The sequence below is a fragment of the Acinonyx jubatus genome, chromosome C1 (genome assembly GCF_027475565.1).
Source record: "Acinonyx jubatus isolate Ajub_Pintada_27869175 chromosome C1, VMU_Ajub_asm_v1.0, whole genome shotgun sequence".
Classification (NCBI taxonomy): domain Eukaryota; kingdom Metazoa; phylum Chordata; class Mammalia; order Carnivora; family Felidae; genus Acinonyx; species Acinonyx jubatus.
In genome coordinates, this window is record NC_069381.1 from 96376202 (window position 1) to 96398252 (window position 22051).

The window sequence follows — 22051 nt, forward strand, 5'->3', positions numbered from 1 at the left end:
ACAATCCCACACAGGCTTTCACAGGAGGGAAAGAGAGGAAGGGTGGGGAACAGGCATATGGACTAGATCAGTGATTTTCAAACTATGAAACCAGTTTCCTTTCCAGGGATAGCTCTAGTCATCAAAGGGGAAGTAAATGAAAACTGCTTTCCTGATGGAATGTTGTTGCTGAAGATACCGAGAAGTCAAAATCTGATTTGCAAGTAGAACATCCTAATAGGATTTAATCCAAGGAGGGTCGCAGTAGAAATGCTAACAGCTTGCTCCTGCCTGACTGTCAAGAGTAAGAGTTCATGGTCATATTTTCCCACCTCACTTCTGAAAAAGACCACTGGGGAAAAATTAGAAAAGGAAAGTTGGATAATATCACCTATAATCAGAAAGAGAATAAGCTTTGAGTACTTGGGGGATCCACATTACCTAAAATACTGAGGCACGAAATTAAAAGAACTGCAAATTTCCTTCAATCTCATTAAAATCTACAATCTATTATTCCCAAATATTTTGTTAATGTCATTCCAAGGACAATATCTTAAATGCAGTTCCTTCTGTGTTTGTATTCTCACCCCTGTGAACACATGATCTGTTGTCTCCGGGCATGTGGGAGGCTGCTTTATCAGAGGACTACTGTAGAATGCCCAGCAACTCTTTAAACATCTGATTTTACATATTCTTCACCATACACAGGAGATTAAACCACTGAGGATTTTTTGGTTTCACTGACAGAGATCTGTTTAGTGCTTTTTTAAAACTGTGTGTCTTTAACTCTTCACATATTAAGGAGGGAGGGGCAGGAAATAGATCAGAAGAATTAAAGTATTGTCGAACAGAATATTTCCCAAGGAACCAATCAGCAGTTACTAAACCAAGAAACAGCTGTGACTTTTGTTTAATGTTAAAATCAGGTGCAAAAATTGTGTGCTAAATGGATACATATTGCTAATTCAGATGGGATTAAGGAAGACTATTTAAGTGATCTGCTCTTTTTTTCATTTCTACATAGTTACCCTGAAAACATTCTGAATTACAGAAGAACCAAGTAACATAAACATTTAAAAATGTTGTCATGCAGTTTCTGAAGTGTCCCTCCTTAAAAAAAATATATCTGTCTTAAAAAACATGTATCTGTCTACAAATAATCCCAGTTTCTTCATTTTGGTTCTAATAGCTAATATTTGGTTCTAATAGTCAACATAATTTAGATTTATTGCCTTTTCCCCCTTGAGAGAGATATCAGTTATTTAATGTAATCGCTAATAATGTCTATTCCCAAGAGTCAAATTTCCTTTCTCTTCCTGCTGAATGGAAATTTTTGCCCCAAATTAAAGGTACATATTTTGTTATTACTGAAAATGTGTAAACTCAGGCACAAAACAGTTCCCTTCAGCAATTATATATATGAGTGAGAATAACCACACTGAAGCCAGCATCGTAGAATGTCCTCTTATAGGAGATTCTAGTGCTTCCTTGACACAGGCAGCTGATTTTAATGAGAGCTAAGGTAAATGAAGTGAACCCTCCATCTAAAATCAATTTTCCAAATCCATAGAGAAACCCTGGCAAAAGCCACTCATGCATTTTTCTTTCATGAGCAAAAACCTAAAATTTAAGGCCGCTTTCCAAATCTTCTCATCCCAATAGATCAGTTCTAACCTAGGATTCGTTCCAGTCTAAAGTTTATTTATTCTCATTTATGGAAATGAAGTAAGGGTCAAAGAATTAAAGTACTGGAGTCCCTACCCTTGGAAGATTTTTCCTTTTCCTGTTTGCAACTTCTCCAGCTCGGAAAAGCTTCCATTCCGTTAAAGTGACAGGCAAAGTGGTATCCTTTGTGAGCTTTGACCGTAAAAAAGCTTGGGAGGTCTTCAGTTCCATAGTCTTCCGGTGCAGGAACTGAGGTTTGGGAGGAAGCTAAAACAGGAGAAGATGTACCAGTAAGGGTAAGATCATCTAGGTAATGCCTATGTTCTCAAGGCCAAGTTATTTCAGAAAAAGATTTATCTTGTCTTTAAAGTCATCTCAGTTGAGGATACCATAATTCCTTTTTTGACCATTTGTAAAGACATTCCTCAGGCTTCTAATCCCAAGTTCTACTACAAGGTAATCAAATTTCCAGAAAACAACCGCTCAGAGTCCTCATTAACTCAGGCAGCCTTTGCCTGCAGGGGTGACAAATGCCTTCAGGGATGAGACAGGTAATTTAGGCCACAGACTGTCATGAGACTTAGGGGGAGCTGTGGTTAACTACAGTGGAACGAAAAGCTCATGGCTTGTTTAAAGGTGTTCATATTCTCATTTTTCTGAACTGCTAGTAAATGAACAAAAACACTCCCCCCAAACCAAAGCACACAAAAAGCTGTGTGCTGCCCAAAACCCCCCCACAAAGAACAAAAAACCCACCACTACCAACAAAACCCATATTTCAGAACCTCTTCATCTTGGCCCTAGTTAAACCATTTTAATCTTTTTGTGGAGATCATAAACAAGATTCTTATGTTTTCTTATATTAATTATATTTAATGTTTTCTTACACTAATTCTTTGGTCATACCTTTGGTGCTCTGAAAGCACTTTTAGGGGGCGGTAGTTTCCAGGCCGAAGGGGATCTCCACATGGGCAAAGGCTGTATTGGAATATCTTCATATGGATTTTCTTTGGAGGGATCTTAAAAAATAATGGGAAAAAAAGTTTAGAGAAACATAGTTAAATGGAAACAAAGTGACTACAGCTAGGAAAAGAAATAAAGAACTGACTGAATATGTTCAGCTTCGTATTCTATATTGCTATAGGGATGTAGGTCTCAAAATCAATGGCACTTTAAGTTTATAGACCACTCAGGCATCTAACCGAGCTAAAAGCATTCTCAAAATACTATACCTAAACATCTACTTCTGAACTGAGCAGTCCACTAAACTAACTGTAAAAACCATTCAAGAACAAAAGAATTTATATGACTAAAGTTACCGTATTAAAAAGAAATATCTAGGGGCACCTGAGTAGCTTGGTTGGTTGAGTGTCTGACTCTTGATTTCAGCTCAGGTCATGATCCCAGGATCGTGAGGTCAAGCCCTGTGTTGGGCTTTGCACTGGGCATGAGGACTGCTTAAGATTCTTTCTCTCTCTCCCTCTCCCCCCTGCCCCGGCCCTCTCCCCAGCAAGATGTGCATGGTTATAAAACAAAATACCATCCTATAGTTAAGAGTTCCACCACCAAATACATACTCATTAAATTTAATTGCAAAGTTTGTGGACACATACATATAATATCCTCATAGATATTGTCCTCAGACTGTGTATAATAAAGTGCTGAGCCAGAATTTCTTCCAAGTTCTTCATGAATCTTCTGTGAGTTCCGATTTCGAAAGTGCTGAATATCCTCAAATTCAAAGGATTTCCTTAAGAAAGGAGATATGTTTTAAAGTTATATGTTTTAAAACTCTAGTATTCTTTAAATTGGTATGATAGTGAGACATCTATAAGTAAAGGACTTGCATGCAAAATTACAAAGGTGCTTTATCAGATACTTGAGAATAATAAACTAGGCTGGTACCCTATAGGCATGCACCATGAGAAAATTGGAGGCTTTTGGCTAATTACATTCGTGTTCTTTATCGTGTACCTTTATTAAGTTAACCCACTAGTGAAAAGTGAAGCCAAAGCCAGCATGCCCCAAATGAAGCAGAAGAATGTACTTACATCCCTACACATTCTTAAAAATATAAAACTCAAGTCTTTCTGATGCTCTTGGGTCCATACACTGTCTTACATATTACCTATACTTCTATTTCCTTTTGTAGGTACTTTCCCCTCGGGTCAATCAACATCTGTAGAATCAACCTAGGCCTCTAACCCATGCAGGGAAGTAGTTCCGTAAGGACAATGCTTAGAAATCATCACCTAGCAAATAAAAACACACCTTTTAGATCTCCCTCTGATTTGTCTGCCATATTTCTTTGGTTCGGGTTCCTGAGAAGAGGCCAAAGAAGACTCTGCACAAGAATTATTTTCACAGTATTTTCTGTCACAGTTTCTTTCTTTACATGGCACAACACCAGACTCAGATAAATATCTGAACGTCCTACGAGGCTTGGGCAAAGGATTTATAGAAGGTCCACATTCCTGTCCCTCGGGTTCAGAGTAAATATTTTCTAAGCTCTTGGTTATTCCATATGAACTATCCGGAACTTGGAAATTCAGTTCTTTTTCTGAAGAGTCACAATGTTCTAAAGCCAAATTGAAGACTTTATCTGGGGGAAGTGCCTCTATTTTCTTCCACAGTATCTGTGAGGTATAGAAATTTCCTGGAGGTAAGGAAGTCTCTGCATCCAAAACGTCTTTCCAGCTTTCAATCTGTTTGACCTGAGAACATACCCAACTGGATTCTGATTCATTTCTAAATGGGTGTGTACGATCATCTTCATGTTTCTCACTTTCACCCTCAGTTTGGTCCTGGCTTTTGGCATCTGCATTGATATCTAGACCGACATTTTGAGAGTTGGCTGCATCCAACTTTTTGCTCTTTCCCTCAGCAACAGGATTTTTCTCAAGAATCTCTTGATGACACTTATTATACCTCACTCCAAAGTCCTTTGGATGCCACCTTTCTGGGTTAGATATACCATTCGTTCTTCCTTCCCACTGAGAAATTTTTTGTTTGATATTTTTGCAGTGGCTTCTTGACAGGGTCTGAAGAGCAGAACGAGAAAAACCGGCATCCATGTTCCCAGTTGGGTGCATGACAAAGTGTGAATTCTACTGAGGTTCCATCATAAGTAACCATGAAATACTGTATTCTTTATCCTGTCAGTTAGAATCCAAGCAATTATAGTATTTTCCTTTCATGTTTAACTTGGAAGTCTCTTTTTAAAAAGAAGGATTTTGATCACTGGTCCTTGTTGAAAATGGTTACAACTTTATCTTGAATGTTCCTATTAAAATGAGACAAGAATATGTTAACACAGTTTTAGAATTTCCTAATTTAAAGACTACTAAAACACTGCCTCTATCTATCCCTAAATAATTCGTTTACATTGCACATGCAAAAATGTGCCTGTCATCCATTAAGTAATTCAACTCCATAAAGGCATTCCTAAGATGGTGATATAATACAGAGAAAATATTAACTTGTGATATTTCTCAAATTATCAGCTTTAATGTTCTGCCTTATTTAATTTCCTAAAGTTAGGTAGACTGAGGTTTTATAAGAGATTACACGTAGTAGTATACAATGTTAAAATCCATTCTTTTTTTTTTTCATTTTTTTGACATTTTATTTATTTTTGAGAGGTGGAGAGAGACAGAGCACAAGCAGGGGAGGGGCAGAGAGAGAGGGAGACACAGAATCCGAAGCAGGCTCCAGGTTCTGAGCTGTCAGCACAGAACCCGACGTGGGGTTTGAACTCGTGAACCGCGAGATCATGACCTGAGCTGAAGTCTGATGCTCAACCAACTGAGCCACCCAGGCGCCCCTAAAATCAATTCTTTATGGGACCTTCTCTTAAGGAAACAAAGACCAGCAGAGTATTAAAAAAAGTGCACACACACTGAAATACATCTCGAATAACTAAAAGGTTTATGTATGCATCCAGAGGAAGAGCCAGTTAGTCTGGAAGCACGTGAATACCTGATTTCTTCCCCTTGTCCTATGTTGGGGACAACACTAGCCCTCGTTTCACATCCTCTTATGTCGGCTTTACTGTTAGCAGCACAGGACTCTGTCTGCACAGTGCTAAAGACCATCCAATGTGCCATTAACTATTAGCTGCTTTAAAATATAATAACCTATTTCGTCACTGACTGAACTTTCCACATCTCTGCCACCACACCCTTGGCCCAAATTGGCAAGAATACTTACAGCCACTGACACACTCCTTCCTTTCACATACAGGCTTCACTCATTTAGGCTCATAAATGTTTCCTCAAATGTAAAATGTGGCAAAGAACTTTTCTTATCAAGTGAGCAAAGACCTGATCTCAAGTCAGACTATACTGGTTATAAATAGTAGCTGATTCAAAACTTCCTGAGGCAGGGGTCATCCTTCCTTGAGCTTTGTCTGTGGGGCCTTGATTAACAGGCAGGAAAATATCTTGGCCCAGTTCTGTCAGTGCAGCTGACAGTTCACACACACAATTTCTTCCAGGCAGGGCAGCTGCTCATCAGGACTTCTATCAACTTCCATTTAAACCATTCCTACAAGTTTCTAGGAAAATCAGCTTTGCCAGCAAATAACCTTTGATGAGGATCCAATGCAGGAAAATTCTACATAACCTTAAGAAGTTGAACTAATGTGAGTGGGAAGAAAAAAACTCCCAAACCCCGAAATACCAAAGCTGTTGCTGCAGAACTCTCTCTCTCTCTCTCTTTTTTTTTTTTTTTTTTTGCTGCTGCCACCACAGCTCCCAGCCCCTGCTGTGTGTGACCCGCCCGCACCATCTGGCACCCAGGCCCAGAACTCTCAGTAAAAGACTAACGCATACAATTTGAAGGTCCAGTCGGTTACTGCTCATTGCTAAAACTGAAAATCCTTTTGTTGCTTCTGATGTTTACAGAGGATTCCTAAGGGTTTTAGGGTGTCCTTGAGTCTTGGGTTTTCTTCACTATAGACAAGATGGGAGTACAGTTGATCCTTGATGGAGGTCGGGATGAGCTTCCGCAGAGTTGAAAATCTGCGTCTAACTTTTGACTCCCCCCCCAAAAGCAGCCTCCAGTTGGCAGGAAGCCTTAATGATAACATAAACAGCTGATTAATACATATTTTGTATGTTCTATGTGTTGTATACTGTATTCTTACAATAAACAGAGAGAGAAGAAAATTCTAAGAAAATTTAAGGAAGAAAAATATACTTACAGTACTGTACTGTATTTATAGAAAAATATCCACCTATAAGTGAATTATAACACACACAATTCAAACCTGTGTCGTTCAAGGGTCAACAGTATTTTTCTCTCTCCTAGGAGCCCAGTAGAGGTTGTCAGCAGTCCTTGTTGATGTTTTCTTTACTTTTCCTTTGTTAATACGTGAAGGTATGTAACGCAGGAATGTATGTAATGTATGAATGGGTCAAACTGGGAAGAAAGATGAAATCTGCTAAAGCTAACAAACAAAAATTTTTTTAGGGCTAAAGAAATTTTTAACTTGAAAATTGCTAGCAACAAATGCTGACTTTATGAGATTCACACACAAATATGAATGATGTGCACTGATAGTGTTTCAGTGGCAATGGAGTAGCGGAGCAACATGGGACACTCCTAACATAAGCAGGAATTATAAATATTTTTAAATGTTTATTATTTATTTTTGAGAGACAGACAGACAGACACAGCATGAGCAGGGGAGGGGCAGAGAGAGAGGGAGACACAGAATCCGAGGCAGGCTCCAGGCTCTGAGCTGTCGGCACAGAGCCCAACGTGGGGCTTGAACCCACAAACCCTGAGATCACGACCTGAGCTGAAGTCAGATGCTTAACCAACTGAGCCACCCAGGCGCCCCAGGAGGAATTATAAAGAGAAATGCTACTTGCTCCTAAATGTATGTATTAATACACTGTAGCTTTCAAAAAGTGGACAAACTATTTCAAAAACAAAAACGTTTTAATGCATTCTAGATGGCTGCCTATATAGATAGTATAGAGAATCTGTCTTTATATCTGATTTCATAGTTCCAAGTTTTGACAGATCAAACTCTTTATAATGTGGCTTCCCTGTTCTTATATATAAGCTATATACACGTTCTGTTTTTGTCCCATCCAAAAAATAAGAATCGCTCACTAAGCCAAGAATTGCCTCAGCTGTTTTCCTATAGGCATCTCATGTCTGACTTTAACCTAATTAAATTCGGAGCCACCTTGCACCTCAGCACCTCCTTCATGTGGCTCCGTGTGATCCTTTATACCCCACACCCACCTCCCCAGTTTCTTGTGTTGACTTCCACTATCATGGACACTCTAAGCCCTAAATGGGGGCCCAGTTTTCAAGTCCTAGATCTCTCCACAGTTTCATCTTCAGAAAACTCCCTAAAGCCAACTCACACATTTGTCCCTAGAGATTTCTTTCTCAAGTTTGCTTGAAGAGATCTAACAAAAACACAGACTGAGAGAATATGACCGCTTCAACAATTCTTCAAAAATTTTTTTTCTCTTCATAGCATGAAATGAGTCAGATGAGTCAGCCTTCTCTATCCATTAAAGATTACTGAAGTCGGGGAGGAGTCACAAAAAGAGGGGGTAGAGCGCTCAATAACCACAATGGGCATCTCAACTGAAGAAACAGTTCCTCGAGTGAGCAGAAGTACAAATATGAAAAATCAGGCACGATTTAAAAGTTCAAAATAAAACAGCATGCTTGAAATAAAGGATACGAATCAAACTCTTTTTTCTGTTTTTTGTTCCCAAAGAGGTGATCCTTAATAATGCCTCCTTGTTTTTATTTTTTTTTCTTTTCTGAATATTTACTTCACCCAAGAAACACATCAACTGTAGTTTATCATTTTAAAATGTAATGTATACTATAACTTATCATATATAAGATTCTGATTCTAGCATATTAAAAGAAGCCCATTTTAATCCATTCGGGTAAGTGAAATACTCTTTGGGAAAGAGAATACTGACGCTCTATTTTACTAACTCAAGTCTTATATGGGAGAGTGTCTTGCTCCAAATCCTGTAAAATATTTTATTTGATCAAATATAAGTATCTGACAAAATAGGAAAAATATGGAACATTCTAACAGTTGGTTTAAAAGTTGATGAAAGGATATGCCTTTACTTATTTATTTTAATGTTTATTTATTTTAGGGGAGAGAGAGTGTGAGTGTGGATGCACACAAGTGGGAAAGAGGCAAAGGGAGAGGGAGAGAGAGAATCCTAAGCAGGCTCCATGCTCCATGGGGCTCAATCTCATGACAGTAAGGTCATGCCCTGAGCAGAAATCAAGAGTCAGACATTTAATCAACTGAGCCACCCAGGTGTCCCATAAACTGATGAAAGGGTATGCTTTTAAATGATTAATATTTTTTTATGTGAATTTTACCTCAATTAGAAAGAAAACTGATGAAAGGGACCAGGAAGACTCTTACTTCTGGCCACGATGGAGTAACTGAACTAGACTCACCTTCCCAACATAAAGGATTATAAAATAAGACTTATATATTAAATAAATGCTTTCACATATTGGATAACAGACAACACAGGGCTGTGGTGTTTGAAAGAAGAAAAACAAATGAAGCAGGCACTATGTTGGCCCAGTTTTCACCCTGGAGGTTCTTTCCAGAAAACAGCACAGAATATGAAAGCCTTGCTGAGTTACAGATAAAGAGATCAGAGTTTGAAGGGGCTAGAGAAGATGGAATTTTCAGGGCAGAGTATCAGAAAGGAGGAAGCAACACAGAAAAAGCTCCAGAAATCTACATAGGATCCTCTTGAGTCTTGGTTTGAAAACTAAGTTGCCAATGCACAGGGTTGAACACTACACAAGGCTGGAAATAAATTACTGGCAAAGGAACAACTACAGGGGACCTGCAAGATGACTTAATATCCAGAGTTCACAAAGGTCTGGGAAATGTTCAACTTCCAATGATCTACAGAGGAGCAGACTTGTCCAACATCCAGGGAATTCAGTAGATACGTTAGGAGGTCATGGCTTGTCAGTAGGACTAAACTAGCCCTGCAGTTTACTGTACTTTAGAGCTACTATGCTCTTTATGCTACTTTAGAGCTACCCTAACAAAGTTTTTAAAAGCCCTAAAAGGATCAAGTTTATTCATAAGTGAAGTACCCCCCCAAATTAAACTCAGTAATTTTTATATGAAGACATCAAAATGTAGACACTCAGCAATGTAACATTCACAATGTGCAGCATCTGTTCAAAATTACAAAACAGGTAAAGAAGACTAAAGGTGGGAAAAATCAAGAGAAAAATCAGTCAATAGAAACAGAAACAAAAATGACAGATACAGAGTGGCCAAAGACTTCTGATCCAATATTTTAAATACATTCATAAACTTACAAGAAAACACGAAAATAATCAGTAGAGAAATGAAGATGTAAAAAAAGAAAGCAAACAGAACCTCTGGAACTTAAAAATACCCTATCTGAAATGAAAAAGTCACTGGATGGGTGGAACCGCTATTTTAGATACTGAAGAAGAAATGATCAACGAAGTGAAATAAGGAGTGAAAGAAAATGTCAAACACAAAAACTGAAGCAAACCTAGTGCTAACACAAAAACAAAAACCAGATACTCCCTGAAACAATATCAAGCAGTTCACCTTACATAAAGTGGGAATCCCAGGGTGAAGGTGGTAGGAAGGCAGAGAACAAATATTTCAAAAAATAATAGCTGAAGTTTTTCTAAACTTGATGAAAGCTCTAAAGCTATAAATCCAAGAGGCTCAACAAATCTCAAACAGGATAAACACAAAGAAGGCCTCATCAAGGCAAACCATAATCAAGCTGCTGAAAATCAGCGATAAAGAGAAAATTCTTAAATGGCCAGAGGAAAAAAAATACACATTACATTCAGAAATAAAGAGGTAAGCAGGAAACAATGGAAAATATTTAAAGTGTTGGCAGGGCAGGTGGACAGGATTGGGAATCTAGAATTCTAGACATATCCTTCAAAATTAGGGTTGAAATAAAGGCATTTTCAGTTGAAAAAGGTTAGGAGAATTTGTCAGCAGCAGACTTGCACTCAGGGTGATGAACACAATTTGTGAGTCTCAGTGCAAACTGAAAACGTGGGGCCCCTTGTTCAAATGCAGGGAAAGGGCTTTAAAGGTAGATATGAAGCTTTTTCCCTTTCTTCTGTAGGCTTTGGATTTGTCATGGTGTTCTTTATTTACTATCTAATGTTTTAAGTAAAAAAATTAAAAATTTAAGTTATTTGCATGAATTTATCATTCATCTATATGTTGTACAATCCCTTATTTATTTATTTGTTTGTTCATTTGTTTATTCATTTATTTTTAAGTAGGTTTCACACTTAGCATGGAGCCCAAAATGGGGCTTGAACTCACAACCCTGAGATCAAGACCTGAGCTGAAACTAAGAGTCAGACGCTTAACTGACTGAGCCACCCAGGCACTGCTGTGCAATGTTATTTTAAATGCAAATATCAGCGTATTTAACTTATACGCAGAATCACTGAAAATAAAAAATTCCTATTTTTGGCTTGTCCTAAAGGGTGCCTAAAGCTGGATGGAAGAGACAAACACAGTCAGATTCAGAAGATTTGAAGGAGAAAGAGAGGGTTCCCTCAGGCATGGAACCAACCAAGAGAGTGTTGTGAGGTCTAGGGATACTTGTGGAACAAGTGCAGATTCTCACATGAACCTGGGAGCCCAGCATTGTGATGTGGGGTATGCACATGCTTGTTTGGGCCTAATGGCTGCTAGAATCTCCGTCTTGCCAGCCACCAAACCAATATGCCACACTCTGGCTGAGGCAAGGTCTGGGAAAGTATAGCCAGGTGTCTCCACATCCCACAGGTCTGCCTCCCCAACTCATGATAGACAGGTAGCCCCCAAGGATCTATAAAACTCTGCCCAGAACACACCTGAGATCTGGATCACGATGGGCAATAGGCTTGCTTCCATAAAACCAAGGCCTCCAGTTGGCTGCTCATCAGATATACCATGGTGCTGCCAGTCATGAGCAGGATACCCATTGTCATGCCATGTTTCAAGACACCATGAGGTGTACATGCCCAGCCTCATCCCTCACACACAAGGCTTCTGCCAAGAGCAGAGAGTGACAGTGGTCACAGGGTATAGGTAGGGAAGGGCCATGCAGGGCCAGCTGGAGAGAGGGCAGCTGGGAACCCATCCTCAGGAAGTGGCAGGAGGCAGGACCCTGTGTGAATTGAAGCTCCAACTCCCAGTGCACCCTACATTATGCAATCAGACTTCACCAACAGAACACAAATTTGAGGGTGCCTGGCTGGTTCCGTTGGTAGAGCATGCAACTTTGGATCTCAGGGTTGTGAGTTTGAGTCCCACATTGGGTGTAGAGATTACTTGAAAAAAAAAAAAAACAAAACACTCTACAAATACAAAGATTAAGTTACCAGAATTTCAAAATGGCTACCACAGAGCATAAAACCTCACAGGGCCCTTTTGAATGCAGGACCCTGTACAGCTATATTGATTGTCTGCCTATGAAGCTGGCCCTTGTTTACACGATAAGAAATGTTAAAAAAAGTTACTCAAATTGAAGAAAAATGATACCAGATGGAAATCTGGATATAAACAAAGGAATGATGAGAACCAAAAATGGTACACATGCATAAATAAAAAAGACGTATTTTTCTCATTAATCTCTTTAAAAGATGATTGTTTAAAGTACTGTGGAATACACAATAATAATGTATAATGTATTGTGGAATTTGTAATAATGTGGGAGTAAAATTTAAGACAAAAGCACAAAGGAGGGAAAGAGAAATGGAAATATAGTACCATAAATTTCTTACTTTATATATGAAGTAGTACATTATTTGAAGGGGATGGATTAAAGTTGTATGTTGTGAACTCTAAAGCAATCACTAAAAGAATGGGATTCTAAAAAATACGCAATGAATAAAAAGACGGGGTTGGGGGAGAGGAAGAGAACCACCACCACAACAACCAAACAACCATGTGAAACAAACAGAAAATGAACAGCAAAATTGTACAGTTAAAAATCTGACCACACCAATAATTATGTTAAATGTAAATGAGGTAAATTCTAAATAAAAGGCAAAGATGATCATACTTGATAAAGAAGCAGGCCTAACTCTGCACTTTTATAAAAAATTACACTTTGGGGGCACCTGGCTGGCTCACTCAGTGGGGCATGTGGGTTTGAGCCTCACATTGGCTTTAGAGATCACTTAAAAATAAAATCTTAAAAAAAAAAACAACACTGCACTTTGAATTTAAAGACATAGCTGTGTTAAAATAGATTCAAATGCTGAAGTAAATGTTATAAGAATACTAGATTAACTGTATTATTATCAGACAAAGCAGAATTCTGGGCAAGAAATATTAGCAGAGACAAAGAGAGAAAGATATGTCATGGGGTAGCTGGGTGGCTCAGTCGGTTAAGCATGTGACTCCGGGCTTTAGCTCAGGTCATGATCTCATGGTTCTGCAAGTTTGAACCCCATGTCAGGCTCCAAGCTGACAGGGTAAAGCCTGCTTTGGATTCTCTCTCTCTCCCTCTCTCTTTGCCCCTCCCAAAAACACATGCTCTCTCTCAAAATGCATACATACAGACATAAATAAATCTTTAAAAAAAGATTAAAAAAAGAAAAAAAAGACATTTCAAACAAAAATGGAGTCAATTCATCAAGAAGATGGAACAATCCTAAATGTTCATGTACCAAATAACAGAGTTTCAAAATGTAAGAAACAAAAAAATGTTAGAACCAAAGACAAATGGACCAATTTGTAATTTTACTGAGGATTTCATCACTCTTCATGAGTAACTGACAGAAAATCAGGAAATATATAGAAGACAGAATACCACCATTAAGCAGCTTGACCTGAGTGATAATTTTATTTATTAAAAAAATTTTTTTTAATCTTTATTTATTTTTGAGAGAGAGAGAGACAGAGACAGAGTGTGAGCAGGGGAGGAACAGAGAGAGAGAAAGGCACAGACTCAGAAGCAGGCTTCAGGCTCTGAGCTGTCAGCACAGAGCCCAACACGGGGCTTGAACTCATGAACCAGGAGATCATAGCCCGGGCTGAAGTTGGACACTTAACTGACTGAGCCACCCAGGCGCCCCAAACTGAGTGATATTTTAGAATACTACACCTAACAACAACAGAATATACATTCAAGTATACATGAGAATGTATACTGAGAATGATTCTTTAACTCATGATGGAACTTAATTAGATATAAATAATCAAAAGATATCTGGAAAATGCCAACATATTTGGAAATAAATGCTTATATTACAAAAGAAAAGAGTTTGGAAACAATGATTGAAAATACTATACCTTGGTTAGTGTTAAAACACATTTTTATCCCATTAAGTTTCAAGATATTATTTTCAATTATTCTCCACATTAAATGCTCTAGGTTAACCCCGGTTTGAATGATCCTACTGCCCATCCTGCACAAAACGTACCATCCTTCTCATTATTACACCCTTCTAAATCCTATAGTGAAATTTGAATGTTATGATTATTATTATGATTATGATTTAAGGTTGTTTCTTAAGAAGAAAAAAAATAAATTAAACCCAAAGCAAGTAGAATAATAAGATGTAAATATTCATGAAATAGCAACAACTGAACAACAGAGAAATCAATGAAACAAAAAAAGTTATTTGAAAACATCAGTAAATTGATAAACATCTAGGAGAACTGAACAAATAAAAAGAGAAGAAATAGCACAAATTAGCAATATCAGAAATGAAAAGGGGGCCACCACTGCAAATTTTACATTAAAAGATATAAAGGATGATTATAAATAAATTTATTAGAGTTAATTTGATAACTTAAATGAGATGGACAAATTCCTTAAAAGATACAAATTGCTAAAACAGACACAAGATGATACAGAAATTCTAAGTACCTCTATATGTTATTTAATTTTTTAAGTTTATTTACTTTGAGACCAAGAGAGACAGACAGACAGACAGAGAATGGGGGAAGGGCAGACAGAGAAAGAGAGGGAGAAAGAATCCCAAGCAGCTCTGTGCTGTCAGTGCAGAGCCCAACATGGGGCTCAAATCCACAAACCATGAGATCATGACCTGAGCCAAAATCAAGAGTCAGACACTTAAGCAATTGAGCCACCCAGGCACCCCTCTATATTTATTTTAACAATTAAATTTTTAATTAAAATCTTTTGCATAAAAACTCCAAGTACAGACAACTTCACTGGTGAATTTTATTAAACATCGAAAGAAATACTAATCTTACACAAACTGTTTCAGAAAACAGAGGAAGAGGAAACATTTTCCAACTCATTTTATGAGACCAATATTACCAGTTAGAACCAAAGACACTACAACAAGAGAATAGAGCTCATGAACATAAATGTGAAAGTCTTTTAAAAATGTTAGTAAATAAAATCCATAAATAAATATAAGAGATACTAAGTCATGACTAAATAGAGTTAATAAGAGAATGAAAAGTTGCTTTAACATTAAAAATCATCATATTTGGGGCACCTGGCTGGCTCAGTCAGTTTAGCATCCAACTTTGGCTCAGGTCATGATCTTGTGGTTCATGAGTTCGAGCCCTGCGTCAGGGTCTGGTCTGACAGCTCAGAGCCTGGAGCCTGCTTTGGGTTCTGTGTCTCCCTCTCTCTCTGCCCTTCCCCTGCTTGTGCTCAGTCTCTCTCAAAATTAAGTAAACATTAAAAAAAATGTTTTCAAGTCATCATATTTATGAGATAAAGAAAAAAAACCCACTTGTGGATATCTTAGAGATGCAAAAAAGCACTTGAAAAAATTTCACATCTATTCATAATTGGAAAAAAACCCTCTATCAAATTAGAAACTGCACAATCTGATAAAGGGCAATAATGAAAAAAAATACTTCAATATCATACTAAGTGGTAAAAGATTGATCACCTTTCCCCTAAGACGGAGGAAAAAAGCAAGTGTCTTCTTTCACTGCTTTTATTCAACACTATATGAGTTGTTGACTATATGAGAAGTCATAATCAATGCAATAAGGCAAGAAAAATGAAATAAAAGGTATTTACATTGGAAAAGAGCCCAGGGAACAATGTTGTGAAAAGAGGAGGGCTTGGTGTGGCATTGCCATTTCTAACACCTTGGGTCTCTGTGCCTTTTGCAGAACTTCCAACAGCGTTATGTTGGGACAGAACATCTGGAAGTTCACAACCTCTATGGTCTGTAGGAGTCTCTATGAGGAGGGCCTAGGGAAGAATTTGTCATTTTCAGTGGAAAACAAGTGGTGACTGTGTACTTTGGATTGGGATTTGCTGCACTTTTTTTTTTTTTATAGTAAGACATCAACTGCTTAAGAAATAAGGATGTTTTAATTAATCCATTAAACAGATGTGAAAAGGAGCATTTTAAGAGGTACAATCTCTTTGAAAAATGGATCAAACTCTTAAATTCAACATACTCAATATGTTTGTAAATAAACTTAAGGCATGAAAAAAAAGGAAAAGAAGTATACATGATTGTATACATAGAAAATCCTAAGAAATCTAAAATTACAAGTTACTAAAATTACAAACTACTAGAATTTAGCAAGGTCTCAGGACACAGTCAACATATAAGTGGTATGTTATACATACTGTGAACAGAAAATTGGAAAATGAAATGCAAAATAACATTTAAAGTAGCACAAAAATCATCAAATACTTTGGGGTACAAAACTTGTACACTGAACACTACAAGATACCACTAAGAGAAAAAATTAAAGGACTATTAAAAAAACAAAGATATATCACATTAATGAATTAGAATATTTAATTTTGCTAAGAAACAAATTCTCTCAAAATTGATCTGTAGATTCCACACAATCCTAATCAAAATCACAGGAGGTTTTGTTGCAGAAATTGACAAGCTGATTCTCAAATTTATATGGAAATGCAAAGGACCTCAAATAGCCTAAAATTTTCTTAAAAATATGAAAGTTGAAGAACATATATTACTGATTTTAAGACATTATAAATAGCTACCATAATCAAGACACTGTGCATCAGTGAAAGCAGAGACAAATGGATCAACACAACAGTACAGAGTCTAGAAATAGATCCTCACTTTACATAGTCATTCGATTTCCACAAAGTTGAAGAAAAATAATCTTTTCAATAGATGGCTTTGGAACAAATGGATATCTATGTGGAAAAAAATTAACCTCTACCTTTACCCACACATTTACAAAAATTAACTTAAGGGGGATGTGGGTGGCTTAGTCAGTTAAGCAGCCGACTTGATTTTGGCTCAGGTCATGATCTCACAGTTCATGAGTTCGGGCCCATGTTGGACCCTGTGCTGACAGCATGGAGCATACTTTGGATTCTCTCTCTCCCTCTCTTTGTCCCTCCCCCACTCGTGCGCTCTCTCTCTCTCTCTCTCTCTCTCTCAAAATAAATAAATAGAAAGAAAGAAAGAAAGAAAGAAAGAAAGAAAGAAAGAAAGAAAGAAAGATAAAGAAATTAACTTGAAATATACCATAAACCTAAACCTAACAGCTAAAACTATAAACCTCCTAGAAGAAAAAATAGAAAAAAAAAATCTTCAGGGAAGGAAAAGATTTCTTAGGACACAAAAAGCCCTAATCATGGGGGCAAGAAATTGATAAATTGAACTTCACCAAAATTAAGATCTTTTGTTCTTCTAAAGAAGTTTTAAAAATGAAACAGCAAGCCACAAACAGCGAGAAGATATTCAAAATACATATATCTGACAAGCACTTAAACCTATAACATATAAGGAACTATTACAAATAAATGATAAGGCAAACAAAATATGCATCAGAAAAAAACATGCATCAGATGTGAACAGATATTTTACAAAAGATTTTATGAGTAGCCAATAAATACAATGAAACACCTGAAAAGATTTACACTATCACTAGTCATTAAAGACATGAAATGAAAATATGAAATACCACTACATACTCACTAGATACTCACTGATACTAAGTATCAGAGCACCTGGAGCCCTCAAACACTGCTGGTATAATATGGTACAACCATTTTGGAAAACAGTTTGGCAGTTTCTTATAAAATTAAACATAACGGGGCACCTGGGTGGCTCAGTCGGTTGAGCATCCAACTTCAGCTCAGGTCATGATCTCATGGTTCATGAATTCGAGCCCCGCATCAGGCTCTGTGCTGATGGCTCAGAGCCTGGAGCCTGCTTTGGATTCTGTGTCTTCCTCTCTCTCTCTGCCCCTCCCCCACTTGTGCTCTGTCTCTGTCTCTCAAAAATAAATAAATGTAAAAAAAAAAAAATTAAAAATTAAATTAAATTAAATTAAACATATGATTGCCAAATGAAGCAGCAATTTCACTTGTAGGTATTTCCTATGAAAGAAAAATGTTACATTTACACACATACTTCTACGTGAATAGCCCTAACTAGAAATAACCAAAGGCCATCAACAAGTGAATGCACAAACAAATTATAATGTATTCATACAAAAGGATATTCCTCAGCAATAAAAAGGAACAGAACGAACAATATGCACAATGTGGACATCTCACAAAAATATGCAGAAACAAAAAAGTACATATAGTATGATTCCATTTATATAAAATTCAAGAACAGCCAAAATTAATCTATAATGAAAAAAAGCAAATCTGTGATTGTCTAGGGCCAGGGGTTGAGAACTAACTACAAAAGAGTATAGGGAACTTTTTGGGGGGAGATGAAAATATTATATATCTTGTTAGGTGTATACATTTGTCAAAACTAATTTCCCATACACTTAAAATGGGTGCATATGAAATTATATCTTGGGGCACCTGGCCAGCTCAGTCGGTAGAGCATCCATCTGACTTTTGATCTCACGGTTGAGTTGGGTATAGAGATTACTTTGAAAAAAAAAAAAAAAAGGGGCACCTGGGTGGCTCAGTCAGTTGAGCATCTGATTTTGATTTCGGCTCATGTCATGATCCTACGGTCATGGGATCAAGCCCTGCATTGGGCTCTGCACTGAGCATGGAGCCTGCTTAAGATTCTCTCCCTCTCCCTCTCCCTCTCTCTCTCTCTCTCTCTCTCCCTTTCCTGCTACCCCTCTCCCCTACTCATGCTTTTCTTCTCTAATAAAAAAACAAAAAATTAAAAAATTAATTTGTAGGTTACAAATCCCAAAGTGTTCTATATCACACCTACTATTAAAAAATTGAAATTTGACAGTTGGGATGCCTGGGTGGCTCAGTTGGTTCAGCATCTGACTTCAGCTCAGGTCATGATTTCGTCTGTGGGTTCGAGCCCTGCTTTGGGCCCTGTGCTGACAGCTCAGAGCCTGAAGCCTGTTTCAGATTCTGTGTCTCCCTCTCTCTCTGCCCCTCCCTCTGCTCATGCTCTAACTCTCTCTCAAAAATAAACATTAAAAAGTTTTAAGTAAAATAAAATAAAATAAAATAAAATAAAATAAAATAAAAATATGACAGTTAATTGCAACTTCCTTTTCCTCTGCCAGAGCCAGAGTCACTCAGCTCTCTAATTGTTTTTCATCCGAAAAAGAAAAAAGAAAAAAAAAAAAAAAAAGAGGCAACAGGATTTAATTTCCTGAATCTGAGAGCTTTTTTTAAAGTTATTTAGAGAGAGACAGAGACAGGATGAAAGTGGGGGAGGGTCAGAGGGAGAGAAGGAGAGAGGGAGAGAAAGAGAATCCCAAGCAGGGTCTGCACTATTAGGACAGAGCCTGATGTGGGGCTCGAATTCACAAACCATGAAATCATGACCTGAACTGAGGTAGGATGCTTAACCGACTAAGTCACCCAGGCACCCCTTGAATCTGAATGCTTTAAGGGAAAACAATGCCAACATCAAACTCAAAAACAAATGGTCTCCTCAGAGCAGGTGCTACTGGTCTTCTGTATCCTTAATAATCAAGTGACAATCAATTAAATAGCATAAATAAATTTGTTACTAAAGTAAACAAAATCCAAACACAGTGAGTTTACTTTGGGGACAATTTAATTTTCAGCAAAACAATCTTCTTTTCAATTTTCACATAAGGCACACTGCTTGGGGACAAAGGACCTAACAAGGGTTCATATTTGTAATGAATTCCATACCTTTTGGAAACAGTGAATGTACGCTAGATAAGATACATTAATTTGTTTTTTTAATCACTCTTTGGGGTGCCTGGGTGGCTCAGTCGGTTGAACGTCTGACTCTTGATTTTGGCTCGGGTCATGATCTCATGGTTCATGGGATGGAGCCCTGTGTTGGGCTTCATGCTGATATCCCAGACCCTGCTTGGGATTCTCTCTACCCCTCCCCAGCTTGTGCATGCTCTCTCTCTCTCTCTCTCAAAATAATAAATAGACTTAAAAAAAATCACTCTTTGTACTCAAGCCTACATTCTGTAGAACTAGTATCATCTTTCTCCGAACAACAGATCTTGATCAGGAAATCTAAAACAAGTTATCATATAACCATACTCTTTTGTGTGAGTGTGTGTGTGTGTGTGTGTGTGTGTGTGTGTGTAGAATAATGTTTTTATTTATTTGAAAGGTGTATGTGGTATAGAAAGATATTCTGATCATTTAAAATGGTAAATGGTTTTTTTTTGGCTGATGGGATTATAGATGTTACCAGTTTTAATAAAATTTACAAATTATTATAATTAGAAAAATACAAATACATTGTATTTGCTTTTAAAAAATGCATTGTTTTGCTTTTAAAAGGAAGAATATTTAAGGAAATTTCATTATCTATTAATGTCATTCTTTTCTTTTATACTTTGTATCTGTAGTCTCTGTCATATCCCCCATTCTAGTTACTTGGTTAACCATACTCTTAAACATCTAAATAATCTGAGATTTCTTCCTCATTAACGCATTTAGCTCCCAAGAATATTATACCACTCATTGCAGATTTTCCTTGAGCTCTTATGTGTTCTTTTGTGAAGAGGCATATAGATGCCTATGTTTAAAATGCGAGTTTCAGGTTTAGTGCCTGTTTACCAAAGAAAATGGATGCCAAGAGGATTCCAACTACTAAGCTATGAGAAGGAACAGTCAGCCAAATGGAAACACAATCACTATAGGTGTCATGAGGGTGACTTAATTCAGGAAAGAAATAAGACAGAAGACAAAATTTCTGGGAAAGATGATCACCTCCACCCTCCCCCCACAAAATCTCTACCGGTTAAAAAAAAAAAGGCAGCATAGTGGAAAGAGGGGAAGAAAACTAATATTGATTTTATGTCTACAATAAATAGACATAAATAAAGTGCAAGGTACTTTAACAAACATAATCTTCTTCTCAACAACAATGATGTAGATATTAATCTCTCTGTGCCATATTCTTCATCTGAAAAATGGAGATGAGTGACGTTCCCAGTAGTCCAAGGTTCTGACAGCCAGTGGAGCTGGGATTCAGATCTGAATATGACTACTCCCAAAGTCACTGCTTTTCCCACTCACTGTGATAGACTGCCCCCCAAACAAAGTACACTGGACTGAAATCAGAAGAAATGGAGTTTAGTCCTAACCCTGCAGCTTAACCAGCTGTGTAACCTTAGCAAAGTCACTTTACCTTTCTAGGTTTCAGTATTCTCATCTGAAAATTCTGATTTATCACTGCTCTCTGTGGACTTCCTTTAACATTTCCTGTAGTGCATATCTGTGGTCAACAAATTTCCTCCTCTTTTATTAAAGTAAATTTATTTCACCTTCAGTTTTGGAGGTTATTTTTGCTGGATATAAAATTGTAGGTTGACAGGTTTTTGTTTTGTTTTATTTTTTTCTTTAGTTTAAGGTTGTTATTCTTTTTTTTTATGTTCATTTATTTTTGAGAGAGACAGAGTGAGCAGGGTAGGGGTAGAGAGAGGAGACAGAATCCCAAGCAGACTCTGTGCTGTCAGCACAGAGCCCCTAATGGGGCTTGAACTCACGGAGCTGTGAGACCATGACCTGAGCTGAAACCAAGAGTCAGGCGCTTAACCAACTGAGCTACTCAGGTGCCCCTAGGTTGTTATTCTTTGGCTTGTAGTTTGTATCATTTAAAAAAATTTTTTTTTATGTTTATTTATTTTTGAGAGACAGAAAGAGAGAGAGAGAGAGAGAGAGAGATAGGGCAGGGGAGGGGCAGAGAGAGGGAGACACAGAATCTGAAGCAGGCTCCAGGCTCTGAGCTGTTAGCACAGAGCCAGACACGGGGCTCGAACTCATGAACCATGAGATTGTGACCTGAGCCAAAGTCGGATGTTCAACCAACTGAGCCACCCAGGCACTCCAGTTTGCATCATTTCTAATAAGAAGTTTGCGGCCATTCTTATGTTTAGTTCCCCTGTATGTTATGTGGCTTTTTTCCCCCTCTAGCTGCTTTTAAGATTTACTCTTTATATTTGCTTTTCAGCAATTTAACTATGATAAACCTAAGTGTGGTCTTCTTT

At 37.5% G+C, this 22051-nt stretch overlaps 1 protein-coding gene across 3 annotated transcripts in view; it reads right to left on the bottom strand.

Annotated features, from left to right (window-relative positions):
• DENND2C (DENN domain containing 2C) overlaps positions 1 to 22051 on the bottom strand; it is an 89178-nt gene that overhangs the window by 36205 nt on the left and 30922 nt on the right. For all 3 annotated transcript variants that reach the window (XM_027058283.2, XM_027058281.2, XM_053214637.1), the window contains 4 exons: positions 3916 to 4927; positions 3258 to 3394; positions 2551 to 2663; positions 1741 to 1911 (listed from right to left, as the gene is read on the bottom strand). In XM_027058283.2, the coding sequence (XP_026914084.1) occupies positions 1741 to 1911; positions 2551 to 2663; positions 3258 to 3394; positions 3916 to 4736 (1242 nt within the window). In that variant the 5' untranslated portion in view covers positions 4737 to 4927. The remainder of the gene's footprint in view (positions 1 to 1740; positions 1912 to 2550; positions 2664 to 3257; positions 3395 to 3915; positions 4928 to 22051) is intronic.